We start from the raw sequence: 17,907 nt of genomic DNA, 5'->3' as shown, positions 1-17,907 counted from the left end.
GGGTAACACCGACGCCCTTCAGGAAGGAAACGCGGCACCCGCAGGCGACACCGCGTCGGCGCCGGATGAACCGGCACGGATTTCTCCCGCACCCCAACCACCACTACCCGCCCGATTCGGAGCCAACCAGCCAGCTTGCCACCCGCCAGTATACGCCACCACGGTCTTGAAATCATCTATGCCGCCTCACTGAGATCGCCATCACGAGGCCTAGAGGATGGAGAGAGGAACGCCGGGAATTGGGAGGGGCAGCATTGGAGCCGCGCCGGAGGGAACCGCCTCCACTGCCATCGTGCCCGAGGCCTGTGCCTCCAACACCGTCGCGGTAGCCGACCGGACGCGACAGCAGAGGCACACCATGCTACCCGGGCCCGCAAAGCCTCCCTACGCCCCAACTCCACCTCTAGGGGGCTCCGCCGCCCATGAGAAGCCCCGGCCCAGATCTGGGCCGAGCAGGCGCTACCATCCCGCAGCACCGCGAAGCTCCGCCGCGCAGCCAACCTCCCTCACCCGCGCCAGGTTGCCCCGCCGCCTGAGCGCACCACCAGGAGACGCGCCTCCCCGCGCAAGATCGCCTCCGGGAGGGGAAAAGCAGGGGCCGCCGCCGCCGGCACCGCACGACGACGACGACGCGGGAGAGGTGGCGGGGGAGGGCCTCTAGGCCGGCGGATGGAGGCGCGGCCGGTTGAGCCCAACTCGACTTTTTATGAAGCTTGCCAGAACAGTTACAAGAAATTCGGCAATTCTCAAATTGATCATTTCGCCGAGGACCAAAAGGCCTTCCACCGCAACACGTGTGCCTATAAATTTTAAGGGAACACACGGTGGTTTACAGAAGTGAAGTCAACAACAAGCCACCATCTTCTGTTGGGCAACCCCGAAGACACACACGTCTCCCTCAAAGTCCATACACACGAGACACGACGACACACAAGCGCAGGCAGCAGCACGCGCGCACCAGCGAGGCAGCGATCGTCAAGAGCACGGCGCGCGCATGGCTGCCGCCGCCGCGACCACGCCGTCGGCCTTCGCTCCGCCGAGGCCGCGTCTCCTCTCCTGCCGGGCGCCGCGCAGGAGGACGGCGCAGCTACCGCGGTGGACCGCGTCCGCCACCAGGAGCGGGGCGCCGAGGCCGGCGCCATTGTCGTCGATGGACGCGACGGCGAAGGCCGGGAGGAGGCCAGGGGTGAGGGAGTACGCGGAGGCGGCGCGGGAGATGGCGCGGCGGCCGGACGGCGGGCCGCCCAGATGGTTCGCGCCGCTCGAGTGCGGCGGCGGCGGCGAGCGCGTCCCCGGCGCGCCGACGCTGCTCTACTTGCCCGGTATGTAATGTATACGTGGGCGCATTTCTTTCTTCTTTCTTTTGCGTAGTATACGTAGTAACGTAGGCGCATTTCTTCGACCTCGGAGGCGGTCAAAACGCAGTGTTTGAGCATCGTCATGGAAACTTACTTGGATATCCTTTTTAATCGGAAAATGAATCTGAGTAGTGTTGCTTAAGTAATCCTGCTCTCCATCAGCAGCCTAAAGTTAATTTTAGAGAAATATATCGAAGCCTTGACCACATATTATTATTATTCAAGCACATCAACAACAGTGCAGCAGCACTAAAATAAGAGGGATGATGGTCGAAGATGAGCACTGCTTTTTAAACAATGGATGGATGGATGGATATCCAAGATTAGGTAGGTGGGCTTGCACTGTCACACACATGGGCTCATGGCAGCCAATCTTCTTGACCTGCCAGATCGTGCCGAAACCATAAGCAACGATTTAAAAAGTACGTACGCTTGAAAATCCCACACACATGCGTCGGTGCACGGGACCGCGTGATGCTCAGTTTCTCGCTATAATTAGCATGGCAAAACTGCACTGGGCTTTCTCCAGCTGGTGGGCAGCAGGATCAGATGGACAGTGACTTGTACAATACCACATGAATACAATGCTGTCCTATTCCTGGGTTCAGTTGTGGAGACACCGGATCAGGGCCTTGATTCTTTTGCCAGATTCAGTACCAAACAAAATACTACTAGTAGTGCGAAAATGCCAAACGGAGACCAAGCTCCATGGAGGCCTTAGTCTGAAAACATCAAAATTCAAACTTTTCAGTTTCAATTTTTTTTGAGATAAATACACATATACCTAGTAGATACATAATGACATGTATGCAAATTTCAGGTCGAAATATGCTAAATTGAGATCTACACAAAAAAGACAAATCTGGGGCTTTTATCATACGCACTGTTCATCCTCAAAGTTCATGATTTTGTTCTTTTTGTGCAGCTCGCAATTCAAGGTATTTCATCCTGAAATTTTATTCATGCACATTACATCCCTGCATGCATGTGTATTCATTTTTCAGAATTTTTTGAAACTGAAAATTTTGAATTTTAAAATTTTCAAAATAAAGGCCTTCATGGAGCTTGGTCTCTAAAATGCCCTACCCCTACTAGTGATCCTATGAACTTGTTGCCAAATCTCTCTTTTTGTGTGGCTGGTACCAACTGCATATGGCTGGATGATTGGAGGAGCTTCCAAACATTTTCTCATTGATGATCAAGTCACTTTGTTGTTCCTTGCCACTTGAAAGATGAGAAGAAATGGAGTAACTGTCTGCAGTAACTGTGGTCTTGCAGGAATCGATGGAGTTGGCCTAGGGCTGATCCGGCACCACGAGAGATTAGCAAAGTACGAGCAATCACAAGGGATCCAAAATCGCCTCTCTGTTTATTCATCGCTGCAGCTAGTGACTGTTTCTGCTCTGCAGGATGTTCGACATGTGGTGCTTGCATATACCCGTCCAGGACCGTACCACCTTCCAAGGTGCGTCGACTTTCAGAACTGAACCAAAAACAAAGCCATGCTTCATTCTTCAAATGATCATCTTGCAATCCCGGTTTGCATATCTACTTTGAGGCCCTGACTGACCAAAAAGGCTCTGACACCTCACCGATGAACGCAGGACTTGTCGAGCACGTGGAGAGGACGGTGAAATCAGAGAGCTCGAGGGCACCCGACAGGCCAGTCTATCTTGTTGGAGAATCCGTCGGAGCGTGCATTGCTCTTGCCGTGGCGGCGCGGAACCGAGACGTCGATTTGGTACTGGTCCTAGTCAACCCAGGTCTTGCCTCCCATCACTCTGTTCTTTCTTTCGGTGACAGTAACTTGTTATTGACCAGCCTGCGTTTTGGTATTCATTTTGCAGGGACATCTTTCCACAGGTCACAGCTGCAGTCTCTCTCAGCACTCCTAGACTTGGTCCCTGATCCCTTCCATTCGAGCACTCCACAACTCCTAAATTTTCTCACAGGTTTAGCACCACCTCCATGAGGAAAATTTCAGCAGGCTTGAACTTGATGTGCACCTACTCATCACAGTAACTCTTTCAGGCAACTTCATGAAGATGTCGCCGAGATTCGGTGGAGCTGGTCAGGCATTATCGGAGGTCGCCAGTGGTTTGTTGCCTTCTCTCATGGTGAGCTGCAAAATATTGAGGAAATTTCTTCTCTGTATATTTTTTTTGCCACAGTCGTAATGATGCTTCTTTCTGCAGTATTTGGCTGATATTTTGCCAAAGGAATCCATTGTCTGGAAGATGAAGATGTTGAGGACAGCGTCGTCGTTTGTCAATTCTCGCTTACATGCAGTCAAAGCCCAGACCCTGGTGGTCGCTAGGTATGAATGACCTGCAGTAGTCACACTCATAAAGTATAGCTGAGATCTGAGGAGAATGTTCCCTTGCAAATGCTAAGAAGAGCAGTGTCCAAATGCTTTCATCAATTCACTGCCACACTCCCATGATTCTCCTTTCGAGCATATTGCACTTGCTTAGACATATCTGAAGTTGGTAATCTTTTTTGTCAGTGGAAATGATGAACTCCTGCCAAGCCGCGACGAGGCTGAAAGACTGCGTGGCACGCTAAAGAAATGCAGAGTCCGTCACTTCAGGGATAATGGGCACAAAATCTTGTTGGTAATACAGATAAATAATCCTTACTGATAAAAGACATACAGAAACAACCTATTATTTTAGCAATGTGTCTGCAGTCATATCCTTGGCATGCACTTGGACCCCATTTCTTCCATGGTCCAAATCACCATTTGCATCAACCATAGCATTCGATCTCTCAAGAAAGAAAATTCTACAGTATTCGAGCATTTCAAAATTCTACCCTATAATTGCATGAAAACCTGGCAGGAAGATGGATTTGATCTAGTGACAACCATTAAAGGAGCCGGAGACTATCGCCGCTCCAGGCAGACAGACTATGTTTTAGACTTTCTACCGCTGAGCGATGATGAGCTCGAAAAGGCGATCGATCGTGACAGGTACCATTCCTCTAAGGCTCAAGCTTGATGGGTTGTGACATGAGTACTGAACTGCTGTTGCATTTCCTGAAACTTCAGGCTCCTGACTTTTGCCACTGATCCGGTGATGTTATCAACACTGCCTGATGGGAAAATAGTGAGGGGACTGGCAGGGCTGCCAAGGGCGGGCCCTGTCTTGCTTGTTGGGTACCACATGCTCATGGGGTTTGAGCTTGGACCCCTGGTAACAGGAGTTCTGAGAAGTACTGGAATCCACATCCGCGGGTTAGCGCATCCATTCATGTTCAACGAGAGTTCAGACCAGCTCATACCGGATTCGTCGAACTACGACCTCCACCGGATCATGGGTGCGGTGCCTGTTACGGCGGTGAACTTTTACAAGCTCCTTTCAGAGAAGCAATTCGTTTTGCTGTATCCGGGAGGCGCGCGTGAAGCTCTTCATAGGAAGGTAAGAATTTGTTAGAGCATAATATATCTTTGGAGACAGTAAAAACATCGATTGTTCTGGAAGGTGACAGTTGTTTACAGGGCGAGGAATACAGGCTATTTTGGCCTGAGCAGTCTGAATTTGTGCGGATGGCATCAAGGTTTGGAGCAACAATAATACCATTTGGAGTGGTTGGAGAAGATGATATATGTGATGTAAGTGCCACCTCAAGAGTATGTTATCTTGCTCTGCTATTTCTAATGTACAGAAACAATGTTTTTCACCTCAGATGTTGTTAGACTACAACGATCTTATGAAGCTTCCATTTTATGACATCCTTGACAAGAAGCTAAATGAAGAGGGGCTAAAGCTAAGGTATATTTTGATTTTATTTTAGAAGCAAAATTTTATTTAGTTTTGTAGTCTCCCAAATGTTTGCCCATAAGAAATCAATTATCTTGATTTACCTTGTTGTTTCAAAGGACTGATTCTACGGGAGAGATAAAGAATCAAGATATGCATCCTGTAGTGCTGACGCCAAAAATGCCAGGAAGGTTTTACTTCATCTTTGGGGAGCCTATTGAAACAAAAGGTAACCAGTTGCACTAGCAAATAGTAATCTGAAAAGATTTTTCTAAATGTTCCCATGGCAAGTCAACACACACTACACTGTTATTCTTTTCTGATGATTGAAAAACAAGAATGCATGCAAACAAATTGCTGTGACCCGATGTCTGATTAGGTTTGCTTCTTGTTTGCATAGGGAGGGAGAAGGAGCTAAGAGACAAAGAGAAGGCCCAGCACCTCTATTTGCATGTCAAATCTGAAGTGGAGAGCTGCATCAAGTATCTGAAGGAGAAGAGAGAGGAGGATCCCTACAGGAGCATACTGCCCAGGCTTCTATATCAGGCAGCTCATGGTTCTGATGCAGAAATACCCACATTTGAACCCTGAGGCTGAGATGATCACTTCCAGAATACCATTAGTTAGGATCCAAGCCAATTGTTTACGTTGTTCATGTTAATCTTTTATATACATAGTTATTTTTAATTGCAGTTTATTCAAATTAGAAGGGTCAATAAATATAAAAAACTAAGTTCAGAACTGTAAATTTCTATGTGAAGTAGATTAGCGGATTTACTAAGCTGGGCAGGGGCTCTGATTCCAAATGATGACTGGGTGAAGGACCAGAAGCTTTTCCAGTCACTAAATGTTCTTTCGTTAATATCTACCAGTATATTGTGCTAAAGAACAACAAAAAGAAACTAAGCACAGTGGTTGTGCGTCACTAGAATGGCAATTTCCCAAATAAAAGAAAACACACACCATGACAGAGATTGTGTTGACCATGTTCTAGACAAAACACGAAATTGGAAGAAATGGGATATTCCATTGCAATTATTAATTCTGTACATGGTAATGGTAATAAACACAAAGAGACTAACTGACAAGTTAGTGATGGCATGATATGTACACATTTCATGTTAGGTGTTCAAGCATCAGTTGCTTATGTCGAAGTACTTGGGATCAGCAGGGAAGTCATGCTCAACCCGGAGCTGCAACAAGACAGAAAATTCAGTTAGAGATACAGATGTAACTTTAAGACAGGAAAATCAAAGCAATAAATATAATAATAAGATATGCAACGCCGCACTTTTAATAACACCATATACTATTTTATGTTAATATCTGCATGTGCCAAATTGATGTGCCCTATAATGTAATCTGTCAGAATGTAGAGGTCAAAAGAGCAACAGCAAAATCTCAGTATTTTAGCATCCTAATCAGCAATTTTGGGAAATCTAGAATACTATCCATGTGTCAAGGCCCTGTGGAGGCTGCCACTGCACCCTAGGATTCTCCGCTAGCTTTGCATGCGCCAACCCTTTTCTGCTGATCTTTTTCGCTTTTTTGTAGTGCTGTGCAGGCTTGTTGTTTTTGCCAAGTCCAATTTCGTTCGGTTTGTTTGCCTTTGTAGTTCTGTTACGGTGCTTGGTCTTGCAAGTTTTTGGCCTTGTCACATATTACTGCATGTTCGAGGAAAAGAAGAATACTATACGTGCTATAGGCAAAATTACTCAGTTTCACTAGTGCAGAAAGGAACAAAAAGGAAGTTGTGTTAAAGGAGACAGCTACACAACCTAGAGTGATCTCAGTTTCTACATACCTCGCCTTCGTCTGAATCTGAGTGCCTTTGAGGAAAGACAACTCTAATATCATTGTAGAGATAAAATCGCTTCTCTTCCTCGGTAGCGGTACTCCGATTGAGTGGTTCTGATGACATGCCAGGTTTGGTCCGCTGCATCGATCTTGATGATTTCTTGGAAAGGGGGCTCAGAAAACGCAGGTGCAAAGCATAACGAAGAACGCCTCCAGCTGAACTATCATTCACTTTGGAAGGTCTGCAGCAAGACTTCTTTTCACTGTCTATTTGACAGCAGCAACCATTGGCATTAGTCCGACTTTCTGAGCTCCCAATGGGACTCGATTCATTTGATTCGCTAATGTCACATTCCATTGAGCAACATGTTCTGTTGGTGTGACCTCCCTTCTCTGATTCATCAGTCAAGTAGCAGTTCTGCCCCTGTTCACAGCCTGCAAAATTAAAATAATTCATCAGCAAATTGAACTCGACAATTTCACTTTAGCTATCAATGGTATTGGCATTACATTCAGAAAACAGAGTGCCGCATTCTCTAAGTTCACTTCCATATTGGACTGACTCGACCTTTGTGTGACTGGCATCGCTTCCTTCTTTCACTGGATTAGAAGGAGGAACAGATGATAGAGTGACCTTTTGCCGCACGAAAGTCTGTCCCATTTTAAAATAAAAGAAATAAGATGAACTCGAGAAAAGAAGTTAAAAAAAAGACGAATAATCACGACACACTTTCTTATTCAAAACAAATAAAGCACGTCTTGATGCAAGTTTGGGACAAAAAGGCGAATAATTATGAGCCCTTCTAAATAGGCAAACACCATTACTCGAAATACTTCAAAATGGCTCCTTTTGACAAACGTCAAGTTAGCTTTTTCCAGTGTATCAGTATATTGCAGGTCAAATTTACTGACATCCAATGAAATGGTAACATTTTCAGTTACAGCCAGACGATCAGTATACTGGCCTAGTCGCCACAGCGGCAACCAGTGTCGCTAACTACAAAACGAACCTGGGACAATTCTACTATCATCTCACAGTAAGACTACTGATATGAGGGAAAACCTTTTGCTTGTTATATCTACCAAAAATAGAAGTTTATGAATGGCATTGGCATACAACCACATTTAAGATATATGTTTCATGTATAAACTTAAAGGGAGGGGGGAGGGGCATTTCACCTATGAAACAGTTGCATATATGTCATTGTAATAACTTGACAAAATTGAGAAATACACCATCATAGGAACTCAACTAAATTGAGAATCCCTATGGAGTAATCAGCACGATAATAAAATTCTATATATTTCCAAGTTCTGATATAACAGCTATAAACAGTTGCAGATATGGGATCCCAGTAACTCAACAAAGTTGACAAATATGCCATAGGAACTCGGAAATATTGAGAATCTCAACAGAGCAAGTCTACACAATAAATATTCTGCTGGTAACCCATATGGAAACAAGAAATCCAAGCCATGGCGGTAAAGAAAATCTGTGATTGTCTTCAGTATTTAGGTCTACATGACAATGAAAATAGTGAGAAGTTACAGGCCTTGCAACAACTCCCTACTTCACATACCTTGGTTCCAGCAGGCATGCCACTCAAATCATAGTTGCAAAAGAAGGTGTGCAGCGGTGTCTTCTCTGGGTTACTGACCACCTGTCAAGGGCAACAGTTTGCTTCTTGTAAAACAGGTGCATCAAAGTATGACGGTTAAATAGAACTTTAAATAGATTAGCCAAGAAAAGAATGACTCGAGGGTGGTGGAGATTGAGACAGTACATCAGCCTCACAATTAGCGTCAGATATTGACATGCACACACGAAGAGCAAACTTTGAATTTCATATTCCATTTTCGAAATGGCAGAAAATAGTAAACAGATACTTGAGGCATCAATTATAGTGAATTGAGGATGTTTTATTTGTTTAGATAGTTCAGCACAGTGGTGTGAGCTTGTGAAGATTAGCAATAGGGTGAGAAAGAAAAAGAAATTATCAGTACAAAATCAAAAACCCAGGCCTGCACCCATGCCCCACCTATTGTATATTCTAATATTTTCATCATTCGATTAGCTTATTAAAACTTCAGGGCTTCACACACAGGCAAAATGAGTCAAGTGTTATATTGGGAAAAGAGCGAGAGACTACCATACTAGCAAGGGCGGGCATCCCAGAGAAAGTTGAACTCATGCCCAGTGCAAAAACATATACATAGTAATGCACCAATTCATCAGAAACAATCCAGTATTTAGTAAGGCCAATAATTTAGTACCAGCTGAATGCGCCCTTTAATTGGGATGTGTAAGCGACTTCTCGATGATCTTGAATCATTATTGTTGGAGCTTCTTTTAAGTTTTGGGCTTTTGCTGTTGTTAGTAGGCAACCTCCCAGCAAGATCAATCGACGAATAGTACAGCAGGGAGCTATCCTCATCAATGCTGGTTACTGCAAATGGAAGCTTCTGAGTTGGGGGAGAGAAGTTGCCGCCGGTCACATTCAGGACAGCCAGAAAACCATCAATATTCTGCATTTCAAGAAAAAACAGAATAAATACCAAAAAAATGTGTGCGGTGTCCAACTGAAAAACTCAGTTAGGAGGAAAGTAGTAAAAGACACACTGCGGACCTGCTTATCTTTTCCACACGAATAGCGACCAGATAAAAGGGACTCCTCGAAGGAGCCAACTAGTGACCTTCTTACAGGAAAGAGGCTTAAACCCCAAAGACATCCAATGCGTGGGGATACAGGTGCAGATTCTGGGACCCGATTTTGGAGTCTTCTATCTGAACACCTCTTAGGGGTCATCGCATCAAAGTTAACATGCAAGATGGTTGTTTTACCTGCTGCATCCCTTGCCCTGATTCTATCGCCATGTTCAGAACCATCTTCACCTATTGATATTTCTGTTTCCTTTGAGTCTAGAAAATCATTTTCAATTTCTCTGGCTAAATCTCTCTGAGCCCCCACATTCTTCCCTCTCTGCATCCATTTTGGGCCGAGAGGGGACAAGCTGAGTGGAGGGGAATGTGCTAATTTTGGTAGTGGAACAGCTACCGCAACCCTTTTGAGATTCACAATCCTTTCGGCCTCTAGGTGATCTGAACAAGAATATGACTCCCTGCCCTCAAGCAAAGGACCATCGGTGAATATATTACTGCTAAACTTATCAACTACCTGTGTTTTGCTCCAACTGGAGTGTCTGAAGGCTGGCCAAGTAGGTGATTCAAACGAATCAAGAGACGCAGTGTGGGCTTTTTTACAATCTTGAAATCCAGAGGTGCAAAGCTGCCTAACTTGATCAGAATGCTGCATTTTGGCATCAGCAGAACCAATATTTAGCGCATCGCCGCTGAAGTGTCCATGGAGCACATTAGTTAAAGGCGATAACACCCTTTTCCTTGCTTGAGGCCCATGCTGTTCAGTAGATGAACGGCAAGTGTTGATGACTAAAGATGAATTCATTTTGTCAGCTACCATTGTATCAGAATCTCCCTTGAAACCAGCAAAACCTGATTCAAACCCAATAACCCTCCTCGCAGGCATCTGAACAGAAGGTCGCAACTTAGGGCATGATCTAGAACTTGGATTCCTCGAATCAAGTTTTAGGCCTTGGGAGTCTGCATGCCCATCGACAGCATGGCTGGCTCCAAAATTTCCATCAAATCCATTCAGAGAATCTAACGCAGCTTTTCTCTTCAGCTCGCTGATGGATGGGTATGGAAATGCCCTGTTACTTGAGCCTCCGGTGGGAAGCCTGCCCAAATCACTATTATCACTACCACCAAAACAAGGAGGACTAACTACACATGTACTCAGCTTAGGAGGCTCCTCCTCCTTAATTGCAGGAACCTGAGGCAAACCCATCACAATGTACCTTCAACAAAAGGAGAACAAACTAGAAGTTGCTCCTAAAATGTGCTAATTTGGATCTTCCAATGACCCCTTCAGCTATTACTTCCAATCTCCAAAACTGTTGCAATTGTTCTAGTAACAACTAACTCTGACTCTGCACGAAGGCTTCAACTGCATTGAGGTTTCTGATTCGAATCCATCAGCAGTGAAGATGCCATCGTCGAACCGCCAATCATGCTCTTGAAGTTACTGCAACAATTGGAGATGAAGCACAGTTTAGAGCCTGAACAAGCAACAAGGAACCTACGATGAACCATGCCAACAGTTCAGGAAGCAGTCCTGCATAAACAAATCAAAGGCTGTCACCACATTGTCGAATTGATTCCTAGCCATTTATCTCTGCAGAAACAGTATGGCATTGTCCATTTACAGAGCTCTACACATCAGAAACAACAATGAACTACAAATTATGTAATATATGATGTAATGCAGCAAAATCAGCAAATAAAAACTGTCCGTTGCACATCAACAGTGTTAAAAATTAATCTTGGGGCTAAATCTATGGGCGACAGAGGGGAACAGAAGGCAATCTAGATGGACTCAGATCGAGGAAACTAGGAACGATCTGAAAGCGATCACCGCATCGACGACCAGAGCAAAAGAACTAGAATCACACATGAAGGCATCCAAGATCCCCCACCACACGGACCAAAAATCCATACATACAAAGGAGAAAAGGGTGCCGCAGAAATCCAGGGCGGCAGGCATCAGCCCGCGAACCAGATCAAGAAACTGACCGGAAAAGCAGCCGCGGAGCAGCGATCGGGGGATTTCTTTGGTTCAGGAAAAGAGGGAAACCAGATTGGGTTTCCTGCGGCAACCGGAGCGATTCGATCGGAAGCACGGGGAATTTAGGCAGGACGATGATCTTGCTAGCGGATTTACCGAGGAAGGGATTGGGCCATTCGCCTGAGCGATCCCCTTCTCCGGTCCCGGGTTATCTTGTGCGATTGTTCTCGGCCTCCGCGTCCGCCTCATGATGTGCTAGCTTGGGCATTGGGTTCTTCTCTCTCCCGTCTCCGCCATGGCTTAAATAGATTCCTACCGTCCAAGGATTTTCTCCCTGCGGCCCATTCCTTTTCACCATTTTTTTTTTTAAATTGCGGTTTGCGCCAAATTGAAAAATAATATTTGTTTTCCAATTTCCACTGTATGGAAACCAATATTTGTCAGCACCCTATTTGTGCAGGGAAAAAGGTAATGTAGCAATACCAAATCAAACTACGCACGAAAAGGTTAGGGTTAGTAATGCTCGATGTTTTCCCACTTTGGCGATAGCCATCGGATGTGGCATTGCTCTCCCCCCCCCCCTCCCCCCCACACACACCCACCCACCCACCCACACATATTGCCTACCTCCGGCAATGGGCTATGATATGTCGGAGCTCCTGAGCTCAGTGAAAATACTCGAGATGGCAAAGCCTTGTTGATAAGTGATGGAAGTGAGATTGACAAAACGTTGGTCATGTGTTGGTAGGGAAGGTTGGGATATGGTGGTGGACGCTCGTGGATACGCTGGTGACATAGCCGAGATAGTGTTGTGGGGCCAGCATGTGGCAGGGAGGGAGTGTGTGGGCAAGGAACTGGGGAGGGCCAATGAGTGATATCGCTGGCAATGTAGGTAGTAATGGTGGTCGGCAAGAAGTCACTCAGCTGCTCAGAATTTATAGTTTGGTTGGAAAGGACATTGTACTTTCTGAGAGAATCGCTCAGCTGTGTGGGTGGCAATTGTGATGTGTCAGTGGTGTTGAGAGCCGACGGGCGTGGTGAGTTCCTGCATGTCTCCATGGTTTTGTTTCTCAGTCTTCAAGCCATGTCTTCGATGGCGACCTCTCCTATATGTTATGCCCATTTTGTGTGCTTCCTACCGTAGGCGTGGGCTATTCTCCTTGGGTTCTCTTTGTGGTAAGGTGGTCGTGTTTGATGGTGTGCGCTATTGGCAGATTGTTGTGTGTCCATGTCTGCTCTTGGGGAGCTTCTCCACCTAGCCGACGGTGCAGTGCCCTCCGTTCTAGGGTGAGAAGATAGTGGCCTTCATCGACGGTAGAGGCGGGTGGCATCGTCACGCCGTCTTGTCAAGTAGGTGTGAGCGATGGCTGTACCGTTATCTGGTGGCTTAATTTTCCCCATGATTCACATCTCACTCTGATCATTCAGCATTGATGGTCGAGACTTCAATGATGTAGCTTGTGCTTCTAATTTTATAGTCAGTAGTTTGCCTTCTTCCCCTTGTATCGCCATATGGGGTTGCGTCTCTGTTGTCCTTTTATTTTCCCGTTGTTTGTAAGATGTTGTTCGTTGTAATCATCATCGGTTGATGGTTTTGTTAATCCAGAGTCGAGCTAGACCCGAGCCTTTTCTTGAGCTCGGCTTAAGCGTTTTCACTCGAAAAAACTTTCCGAGAGATTTCCTTACTTGGCCCTGAAAAAGAATCTATTTGACACTCGTCTATTTCCCTATGTGACACTTGCATCAACTAGTAAATGCCTACGTACAATGCATGTTAATATTAAGTAGGATATTAATAGAATTTTAGTTTCATGTTTATATTAGGTAGAATATCAGTTACACGTTAATTATTGTATGTGATTAGCACAAACGTTGATATTTGGTATGATATTAATTACACGCTAAGCATATTAAACGCTCACCATTGAAGCAATCTAGATCATTAAATTGGCATGATTTGATGGCCAAGATTAATTAGATCTGTCCCTTTGAGTCTTTTTATTATGTATTGGTTTAGATTACACATGTCGGTTTTTTCCTCCACATACTAAATTGTCCATGCCCCTTAAACCATGGAAGTATACATTATATTATTAAAATCTAATGTAATTAATTAGAGGTCGATGTATTTCTCTAGACCTGATGACCAAGCTAACAGAGAAAAAAAATAATTCAAAACGAAGGGAGTACTTGGGGCTGCATTCATTCACCCGCCTCCCATTTTCCATGCTCGTGAAAGGTGACACCCCCTACGGAATCAAAAGCGTAAAGAAAAGCCGCCGGGGTGAACAAGACCAGGCGAGGCACGTGAAAGCGTCGTTGCGTGCCTTCCGAGGCGTCGCGGGTTCGTCCAAGCCTGTTCCACGGGGAAAGAAGAAGACGCCAACCTTGCCATCTCATCTCGCCAATAAAAAAGGCGCCGAAACGCATAGGCAACATCTACACTTTTCTTTCGGTTGCGCAAAGGAAGAAGTTGGCATACGCTCGCTGCTCATGCACGCACCAACTTGGTCTCATTTTTTTTCGAACCAACCTCTGATTGGATGGTTAAGGTATCCCTAGCCTACCAGGGTTCAAGTCCTGATGCTCGCATTTATTCCTAGATTATTTCAGGATTTCCGGCGATGCGCATTTAGTGGGAGGAGACGTTCCCGTCGACGACAAGGTGCCTACGGTGACTTCATAAATTTCATGTTGATATGCCGGCTCAGTCTTTCGGAGGTGCTCACAGGGGTAGGGTGTGCGTCCATAGGGGTGAGCGTCCATAGGGGTGAGTGTACGCGCGTGTATATGAGCGCTTGCGTCTGTACTGTGTTAAAAAAACTTGGTCCCATCTTCCCTTTTTAACAAGAAGCTGTCGAGGCGATGAGCTCGTTCGTTCGTTCGTTCTTTCTCCCAGCAGGATTTACTTTTTTATGAGTGCCATTTCATTCCCAGCACACGGACCTACGTACATTCCGTCGTGGCACCGCTGCTGGTCCAGCGTCGTCCTTCCGCTGCTCATGATCGAGATCGTCGGTCGACGCCACCTTTAATCTTTAGAAAAAGGTGCCAAATCTGGTTGGTTGGTTGGTTCTTGATATGTGTACCTCGATCGTACATGTACCCCTTAACTCACAGCTAAGAGACTTGCTGATTGCTTGTGCTCGTACTACCCTCTGAAACAATCCTATGTCTCTCCAAGAGACTTTCGTGCTACTCCAACTTCACAAGCCGGTCATCCGTACGCACCATGAGAGATCAATCAATCGAGAGATGCAGTGGATCGCAGAACTCGCGATGAATGATTGCGCGGTTGCTGCGGACCAACGACAAATGTTGGCCCAGAAATCACATGAACAGGTCTCCAGCAAATCTTCTGAATAAATAAATAAATAGGTTGGGCAGACGGACCGAACTAGCCAGGAGGACCAAACGAAAAGGAACAAAATCTTGGCGTGTTAAAACAGGCCAAACTTCTTGCTTGCTCCTGGAAGCAGGGTCAAAAGTTCAACCCAGAGTGCGAGAATTACTACCAAGCACGACGACAACGACAGGCATACTTCGGTCTTCGGCGTTCAGTTAAACCCCCACCGAACCTACCTTACCTATGCATCTTTCAACGCCACACCAAAATCCGCTCGCACCGAAAGACACGTAGCTCAGAAGGCCAGGAAGCAACTGCACGCGTGCATGTGTGGTGGTCCTGTTCTAGTGCGCGCCGAAACGCTTCGCGATCATCTCGCTCATGTCGACGAACCTCTGCGCGCAGTTGCTCAGGCAGCTGGTCTCGCCAGAGCTCAGCTTGCTCCCGGGGGCGCCTGTGATGCACTTGTCCCAGCACTCGCTCGTCACCTTGCCGATCATCTCGCTCACCATCATCTTCTCCTTCTCTTGCTGCGTATATAAATACAGAATTTGGGTTAAGACTTGCAAGTCGGGGCACACCAACGGGTAATGGACAAGCTGTCTGCGTCAACTAATGGATCACCCTGGTAACAGATGGGTAATGGTCAGGGCCAGCACTTAAAATGAACCACCCCGGTAACAAAAATAAGTACGGTACCACGAGGTAAACGGAATGTATGCTTTACAGTTTTCAAGCAAGACATGAGTCTGACAGCAGAGCATACTGATGATAACGCCCTAATTTGTACACAAATATAGCAAATTGTGTCACTGGCTATCCATTTCAGCCCCAACGACCCAAACCAACATGACAACTACTTGCAGACAGATGACAAAATTATGACAACATTATGATATTTGTACACATATCGCCTGTTCATCCATAAAACAAACAAACTGGGGCCAACAGATACCAGCTGGATCAACCCTTATGTGTTGTTTGTTCAACCATGAAAGCTTAGAGAAAATAATAAAGTAGCTTTAATCACATGTCGTAGTCGTAGAGATGCCACTAAAGAATCCTTACAAATTCCAAGCTAACTGCAGAATGAGATTTCGTTTAGTAGTAGTACAAGTTAAGTGGAGAAGCTAGAAACAGCTGCTGTCCACAGCCACTGCACCACAAGGTCCGCCCGCAGCCCCTCTGCAGGCATTCGCGACCAGCAGATGGACCAGCAGGGCCACAATCAGAGATTCAGAGGAAACTGCTTGCACATCACAACCACTGGCAGGTTTGGAACAGAGTAGCTAATCACAAGCACGAGAAGAGCCTGTTATGATGAACGGAATCACTGACAGGCACAGCCGCTACCACCGGTTGGTTGCACGACAGAAATGCAAACATGAAGGCCTCTGAAACCAAAGTTAACAGGCACTAGGCACTAACATGTAAGAACAGGCAGTGTGGACCGTGCCACCGCTGCTCACCCGCTCCAGTCACCCACACAATCAGCGCCCCAAATCCCCCACCTCTACAACCCAGGGAGCACAGCCTCAGCCTGTGCCTACCAACAGACGGATCCGCGCAACAGCCGAAGCCGGCCCGCTTCATAGAAAACAAAAAATCTACTACCACGCGACGCCTGGAACGAGCACGGGCACGGGCGACCCCCCGCCCGCGGCCGCGCCTAGGGCAGGGCAGGTGCGCCGCGAAGGGGAGCGCGCGGGGCTCGGACATCCGAAGGCCAGCGGCGGCCGAGATGGCGCGTGCTTCGGGCGGGCCTCGAGAAATTTTGAAATCGATTGAGGGGATGCTGCGCAGAGGGAGGTCTCACCTCGATGAACCGCTGCAGCTCGGCCGTGTCGTCCATGGCTGATGGTGATGGATCCCGAGGGGGACGGGCGAGGACCGCCAAAACCCTAGTTCCGGCGGAGGAGGGGGAAGGGGGCAAGACGAAGAGGAGAGCGCTAGAAGATTGTCGGAGAGAGACAGGGGAGAAGCAGGGGTTTATGTGGCGAGCCTGGCGGCCGTTGACCCGCTCCACAAGACTTTGTTTGGGTTTGGATTCGAAGCTGGCCCAGTTCTACCAGGCCGAACTAAGCTGGCCCAGTCATCTGGGGTGGGCTGAGAGCGCTCTAGGCCGCCGCCACGTATCGCGCTCTGGGTGCTCCCTCTAACTTTTTTTAATTTATCTGTACATGTTTTCGGCTTTTTAGATGATTTTTTTTAATGATTTTTCACTGGTTTTTCTTAGCTTTTCGAGAAAAATGCACGAACAAAATGCAATTTTTTTCTTCCGCGAGAGGCACAGCTGTGCCTCTTGAAAACGGAAAAACGTATTTTTTTTCTTTCGCGAGAGGCACTGCCGAAAAAGGAAAAAATCGCGTTTCTTTTTTTCCTTCCGCGAGAGACACTACTACCGTGTCTCTCGAAAACGGGGAAAAACGCGTTTCTTTTTTTCTTCCACGAGAGACACTCCGTGCCTCTCGGAAACGGAAAAAAATTGTGTTTCTTTTTTTTTCTTCTGCGAGCCATGCCTCTCGGAAACGGAAAACACGTTTTTTCCCTTCTGTGAGAGGCACGGCCATGCTCTCTCGAAAACGAAAAAACACGTTTTCATTTTTTTCTTCTTCCGCGAGAGACACTACCGTGCCTCTCGGGAACGAAAAAACGCGTTTCTTTTTTTTTTCCTTCTGCGAGAGACACTATCATGCCACTCGGAAACGAAAAAAAACACGTTTTTTCTTCTACGAGAGGCACTGCTGTGCTCTCTTGGAAACGAAAAAACACGTTTTTAATTTTTTTTCCTTTCATGAGAGCTACGGATTTGCTTCCGCGAGAGGCATGGTTGTGCCTCTCGAAAACGAAAAAAATGAGTTTTTTCCGTCCATGAGAGGCACAGATTTGCTTCTCGTGGAGGAACGGTTTTGCTTCCGCGAGAGGCACGGTCATGCCTCTCGAAAATAGGGAAAAGATGCATTTTCTTTTTTTCCTTCCGCGAGAAACACAGTCGTGATTCT

General features: G+C 46.4%; 2 protein-coding genes across 5 annotated transcripts; one reads left to right on the top strand and one right to left on the bottom strand.

Moving 5' to 3' along the window:
* Positions 1 to 807: 807 nt before the first annotated feature.
* Positions 808 to 5,900, top strand: LOC109753940 (phytyl ester synthase 1, chloroplastic). The gene is made up of 14 exons (XM_020312862.4): positions 808 to 1,322; positions 2,637 to 2,688; positions 2,768 to 2,823; positions 2,963 to 3,121; positions 3,206 to 3,310; positions 3,390 to 3,475; positions 3,554 to 3,675; positions 3,865 to 3,973; positions 4,199 to 4,329; positions 4,408 to 4,777; positions 4,858 to 4,971; positions 5,046 to 5,131; positions 5,239 to 5,348; positions 5,520 to 5,900. The coding sequence occupies exons 1-14, from the start codon at positions 995 to 997 to the stop codon at positions 5,708 to 5,710; spliced, it is 2,019 nt and encodes a 672-aa protein (XP_020168451.1). The 5' UTR covers positions 808 to 994; the 3' UTR covers positions 5,711 to 5,900.
* Positions 5,901 to 6,126: 226 nt separating this feature from the next.
* LOC109744522 (uncharacterized) lies at positions 6,127 to 11,851 on the bottom strand. Of its 4 annotated transcripts, none has more exons than XM_020312850.4 (7): positions 11,716 to 11,851; positions 9,544 to 11,019; positions 9,191 to 9,442; positions 8,497 to 8,577; positions 7,427 to 7,568; positions 6,924 to 7,351; positions 6,127 to 6,312 (listed from the first exon to the last, which is right to left on the bottom strand). In XM_020312850.4, the coding sequence occupies exons 2-7, from the start codon at positions 10,780 to 10,782 to the stop codon at positions 6,256 to 6,258; spliced, it is 2,199 nt and encodes a 732-aa protein (XP_020168439.1). In that variant the 5' UTR covers positions 10,783 to 11,019; positions 11,716 to 11,851; the 3' UTR covers positions 6,127 to 6,255. The 4 variants fall into 4 exon arrangements, with proteins under 4 accessions (XP_020168439.1, XP_020168437.1, XP_020168436.1 ...); XM_020312848.4 differs by having other exon boundaries at positions 9,544 to 11,109; positions 11,716 to 11,849; XM_020312847.4 differs by having other exon boundaries at positions 9,544 to 11,109; positions 11,568 to 11,837.
* Positions 11,852 to 17,907: the final 6,056 nt, after the last annotated feature.

This window comes from Aegilops tauschii, chromosome 5, assembly GCF_002575655.3.
Source record: "Aegilops tauschii subsp. strangulata cultivar AL8/78 chromosome 5, Aet v6.0, whole genome shotgun sequence".
NCBI classification, from domain to species: domain Eukaryota; kingdom Viridiplantae; phylum Streptophyta; class Magnoliopsida; order Poales; family Poaceae; genus Aegilops; species Aegilops tauschii.
This window is presented reverse-complemented; position numbering and strand designations above follow the sequence as displayed.

Coding starts and splice junctions, on each gene's coding strand:
- LOC109753940 (XM_020312862.4), top strand. CDS start 995: ATGGCTGCCGCCGCCGCGACCACGCCGTCGGCCTTCGCTCCGCCGAGG. Junction 4,330..4,407: donor AAGGCGATCGATCGTGACAG/GTACCATTCCTC, acceptor CTGAAACTTCAG/GCTCCTGACTTTTGCCACTG. Junction 4,972..5,045: donor GAGAAGATGATATATGTGAT/GTAAGTGCCACC, acceptor TTTTCACCTCAG/ATGTTGTTAGACTACAACGA.
- LOC109744522 (XM_020312850.4), bottom strand. CDS start 10,782: ATGGGTTTGCCTCAGGTTCCTGCAATTAAGGAGGAGGAGCCTCCTAAG. Junction 9,443..9,543: donor CGTGTGGAAAAGATAAGCAG/GTCCGCAGTGTG, acceptor CTTGAAATGCAG/AATATTGATGGTTTTCTGGC. Junction 7,352..7,426: donor CGGCACTCTGTTTTCTGAAT/GTAATGCCAATA, acceptor TTAATTTTGCAG/GCTGTGAACAGGGGCAGAAC.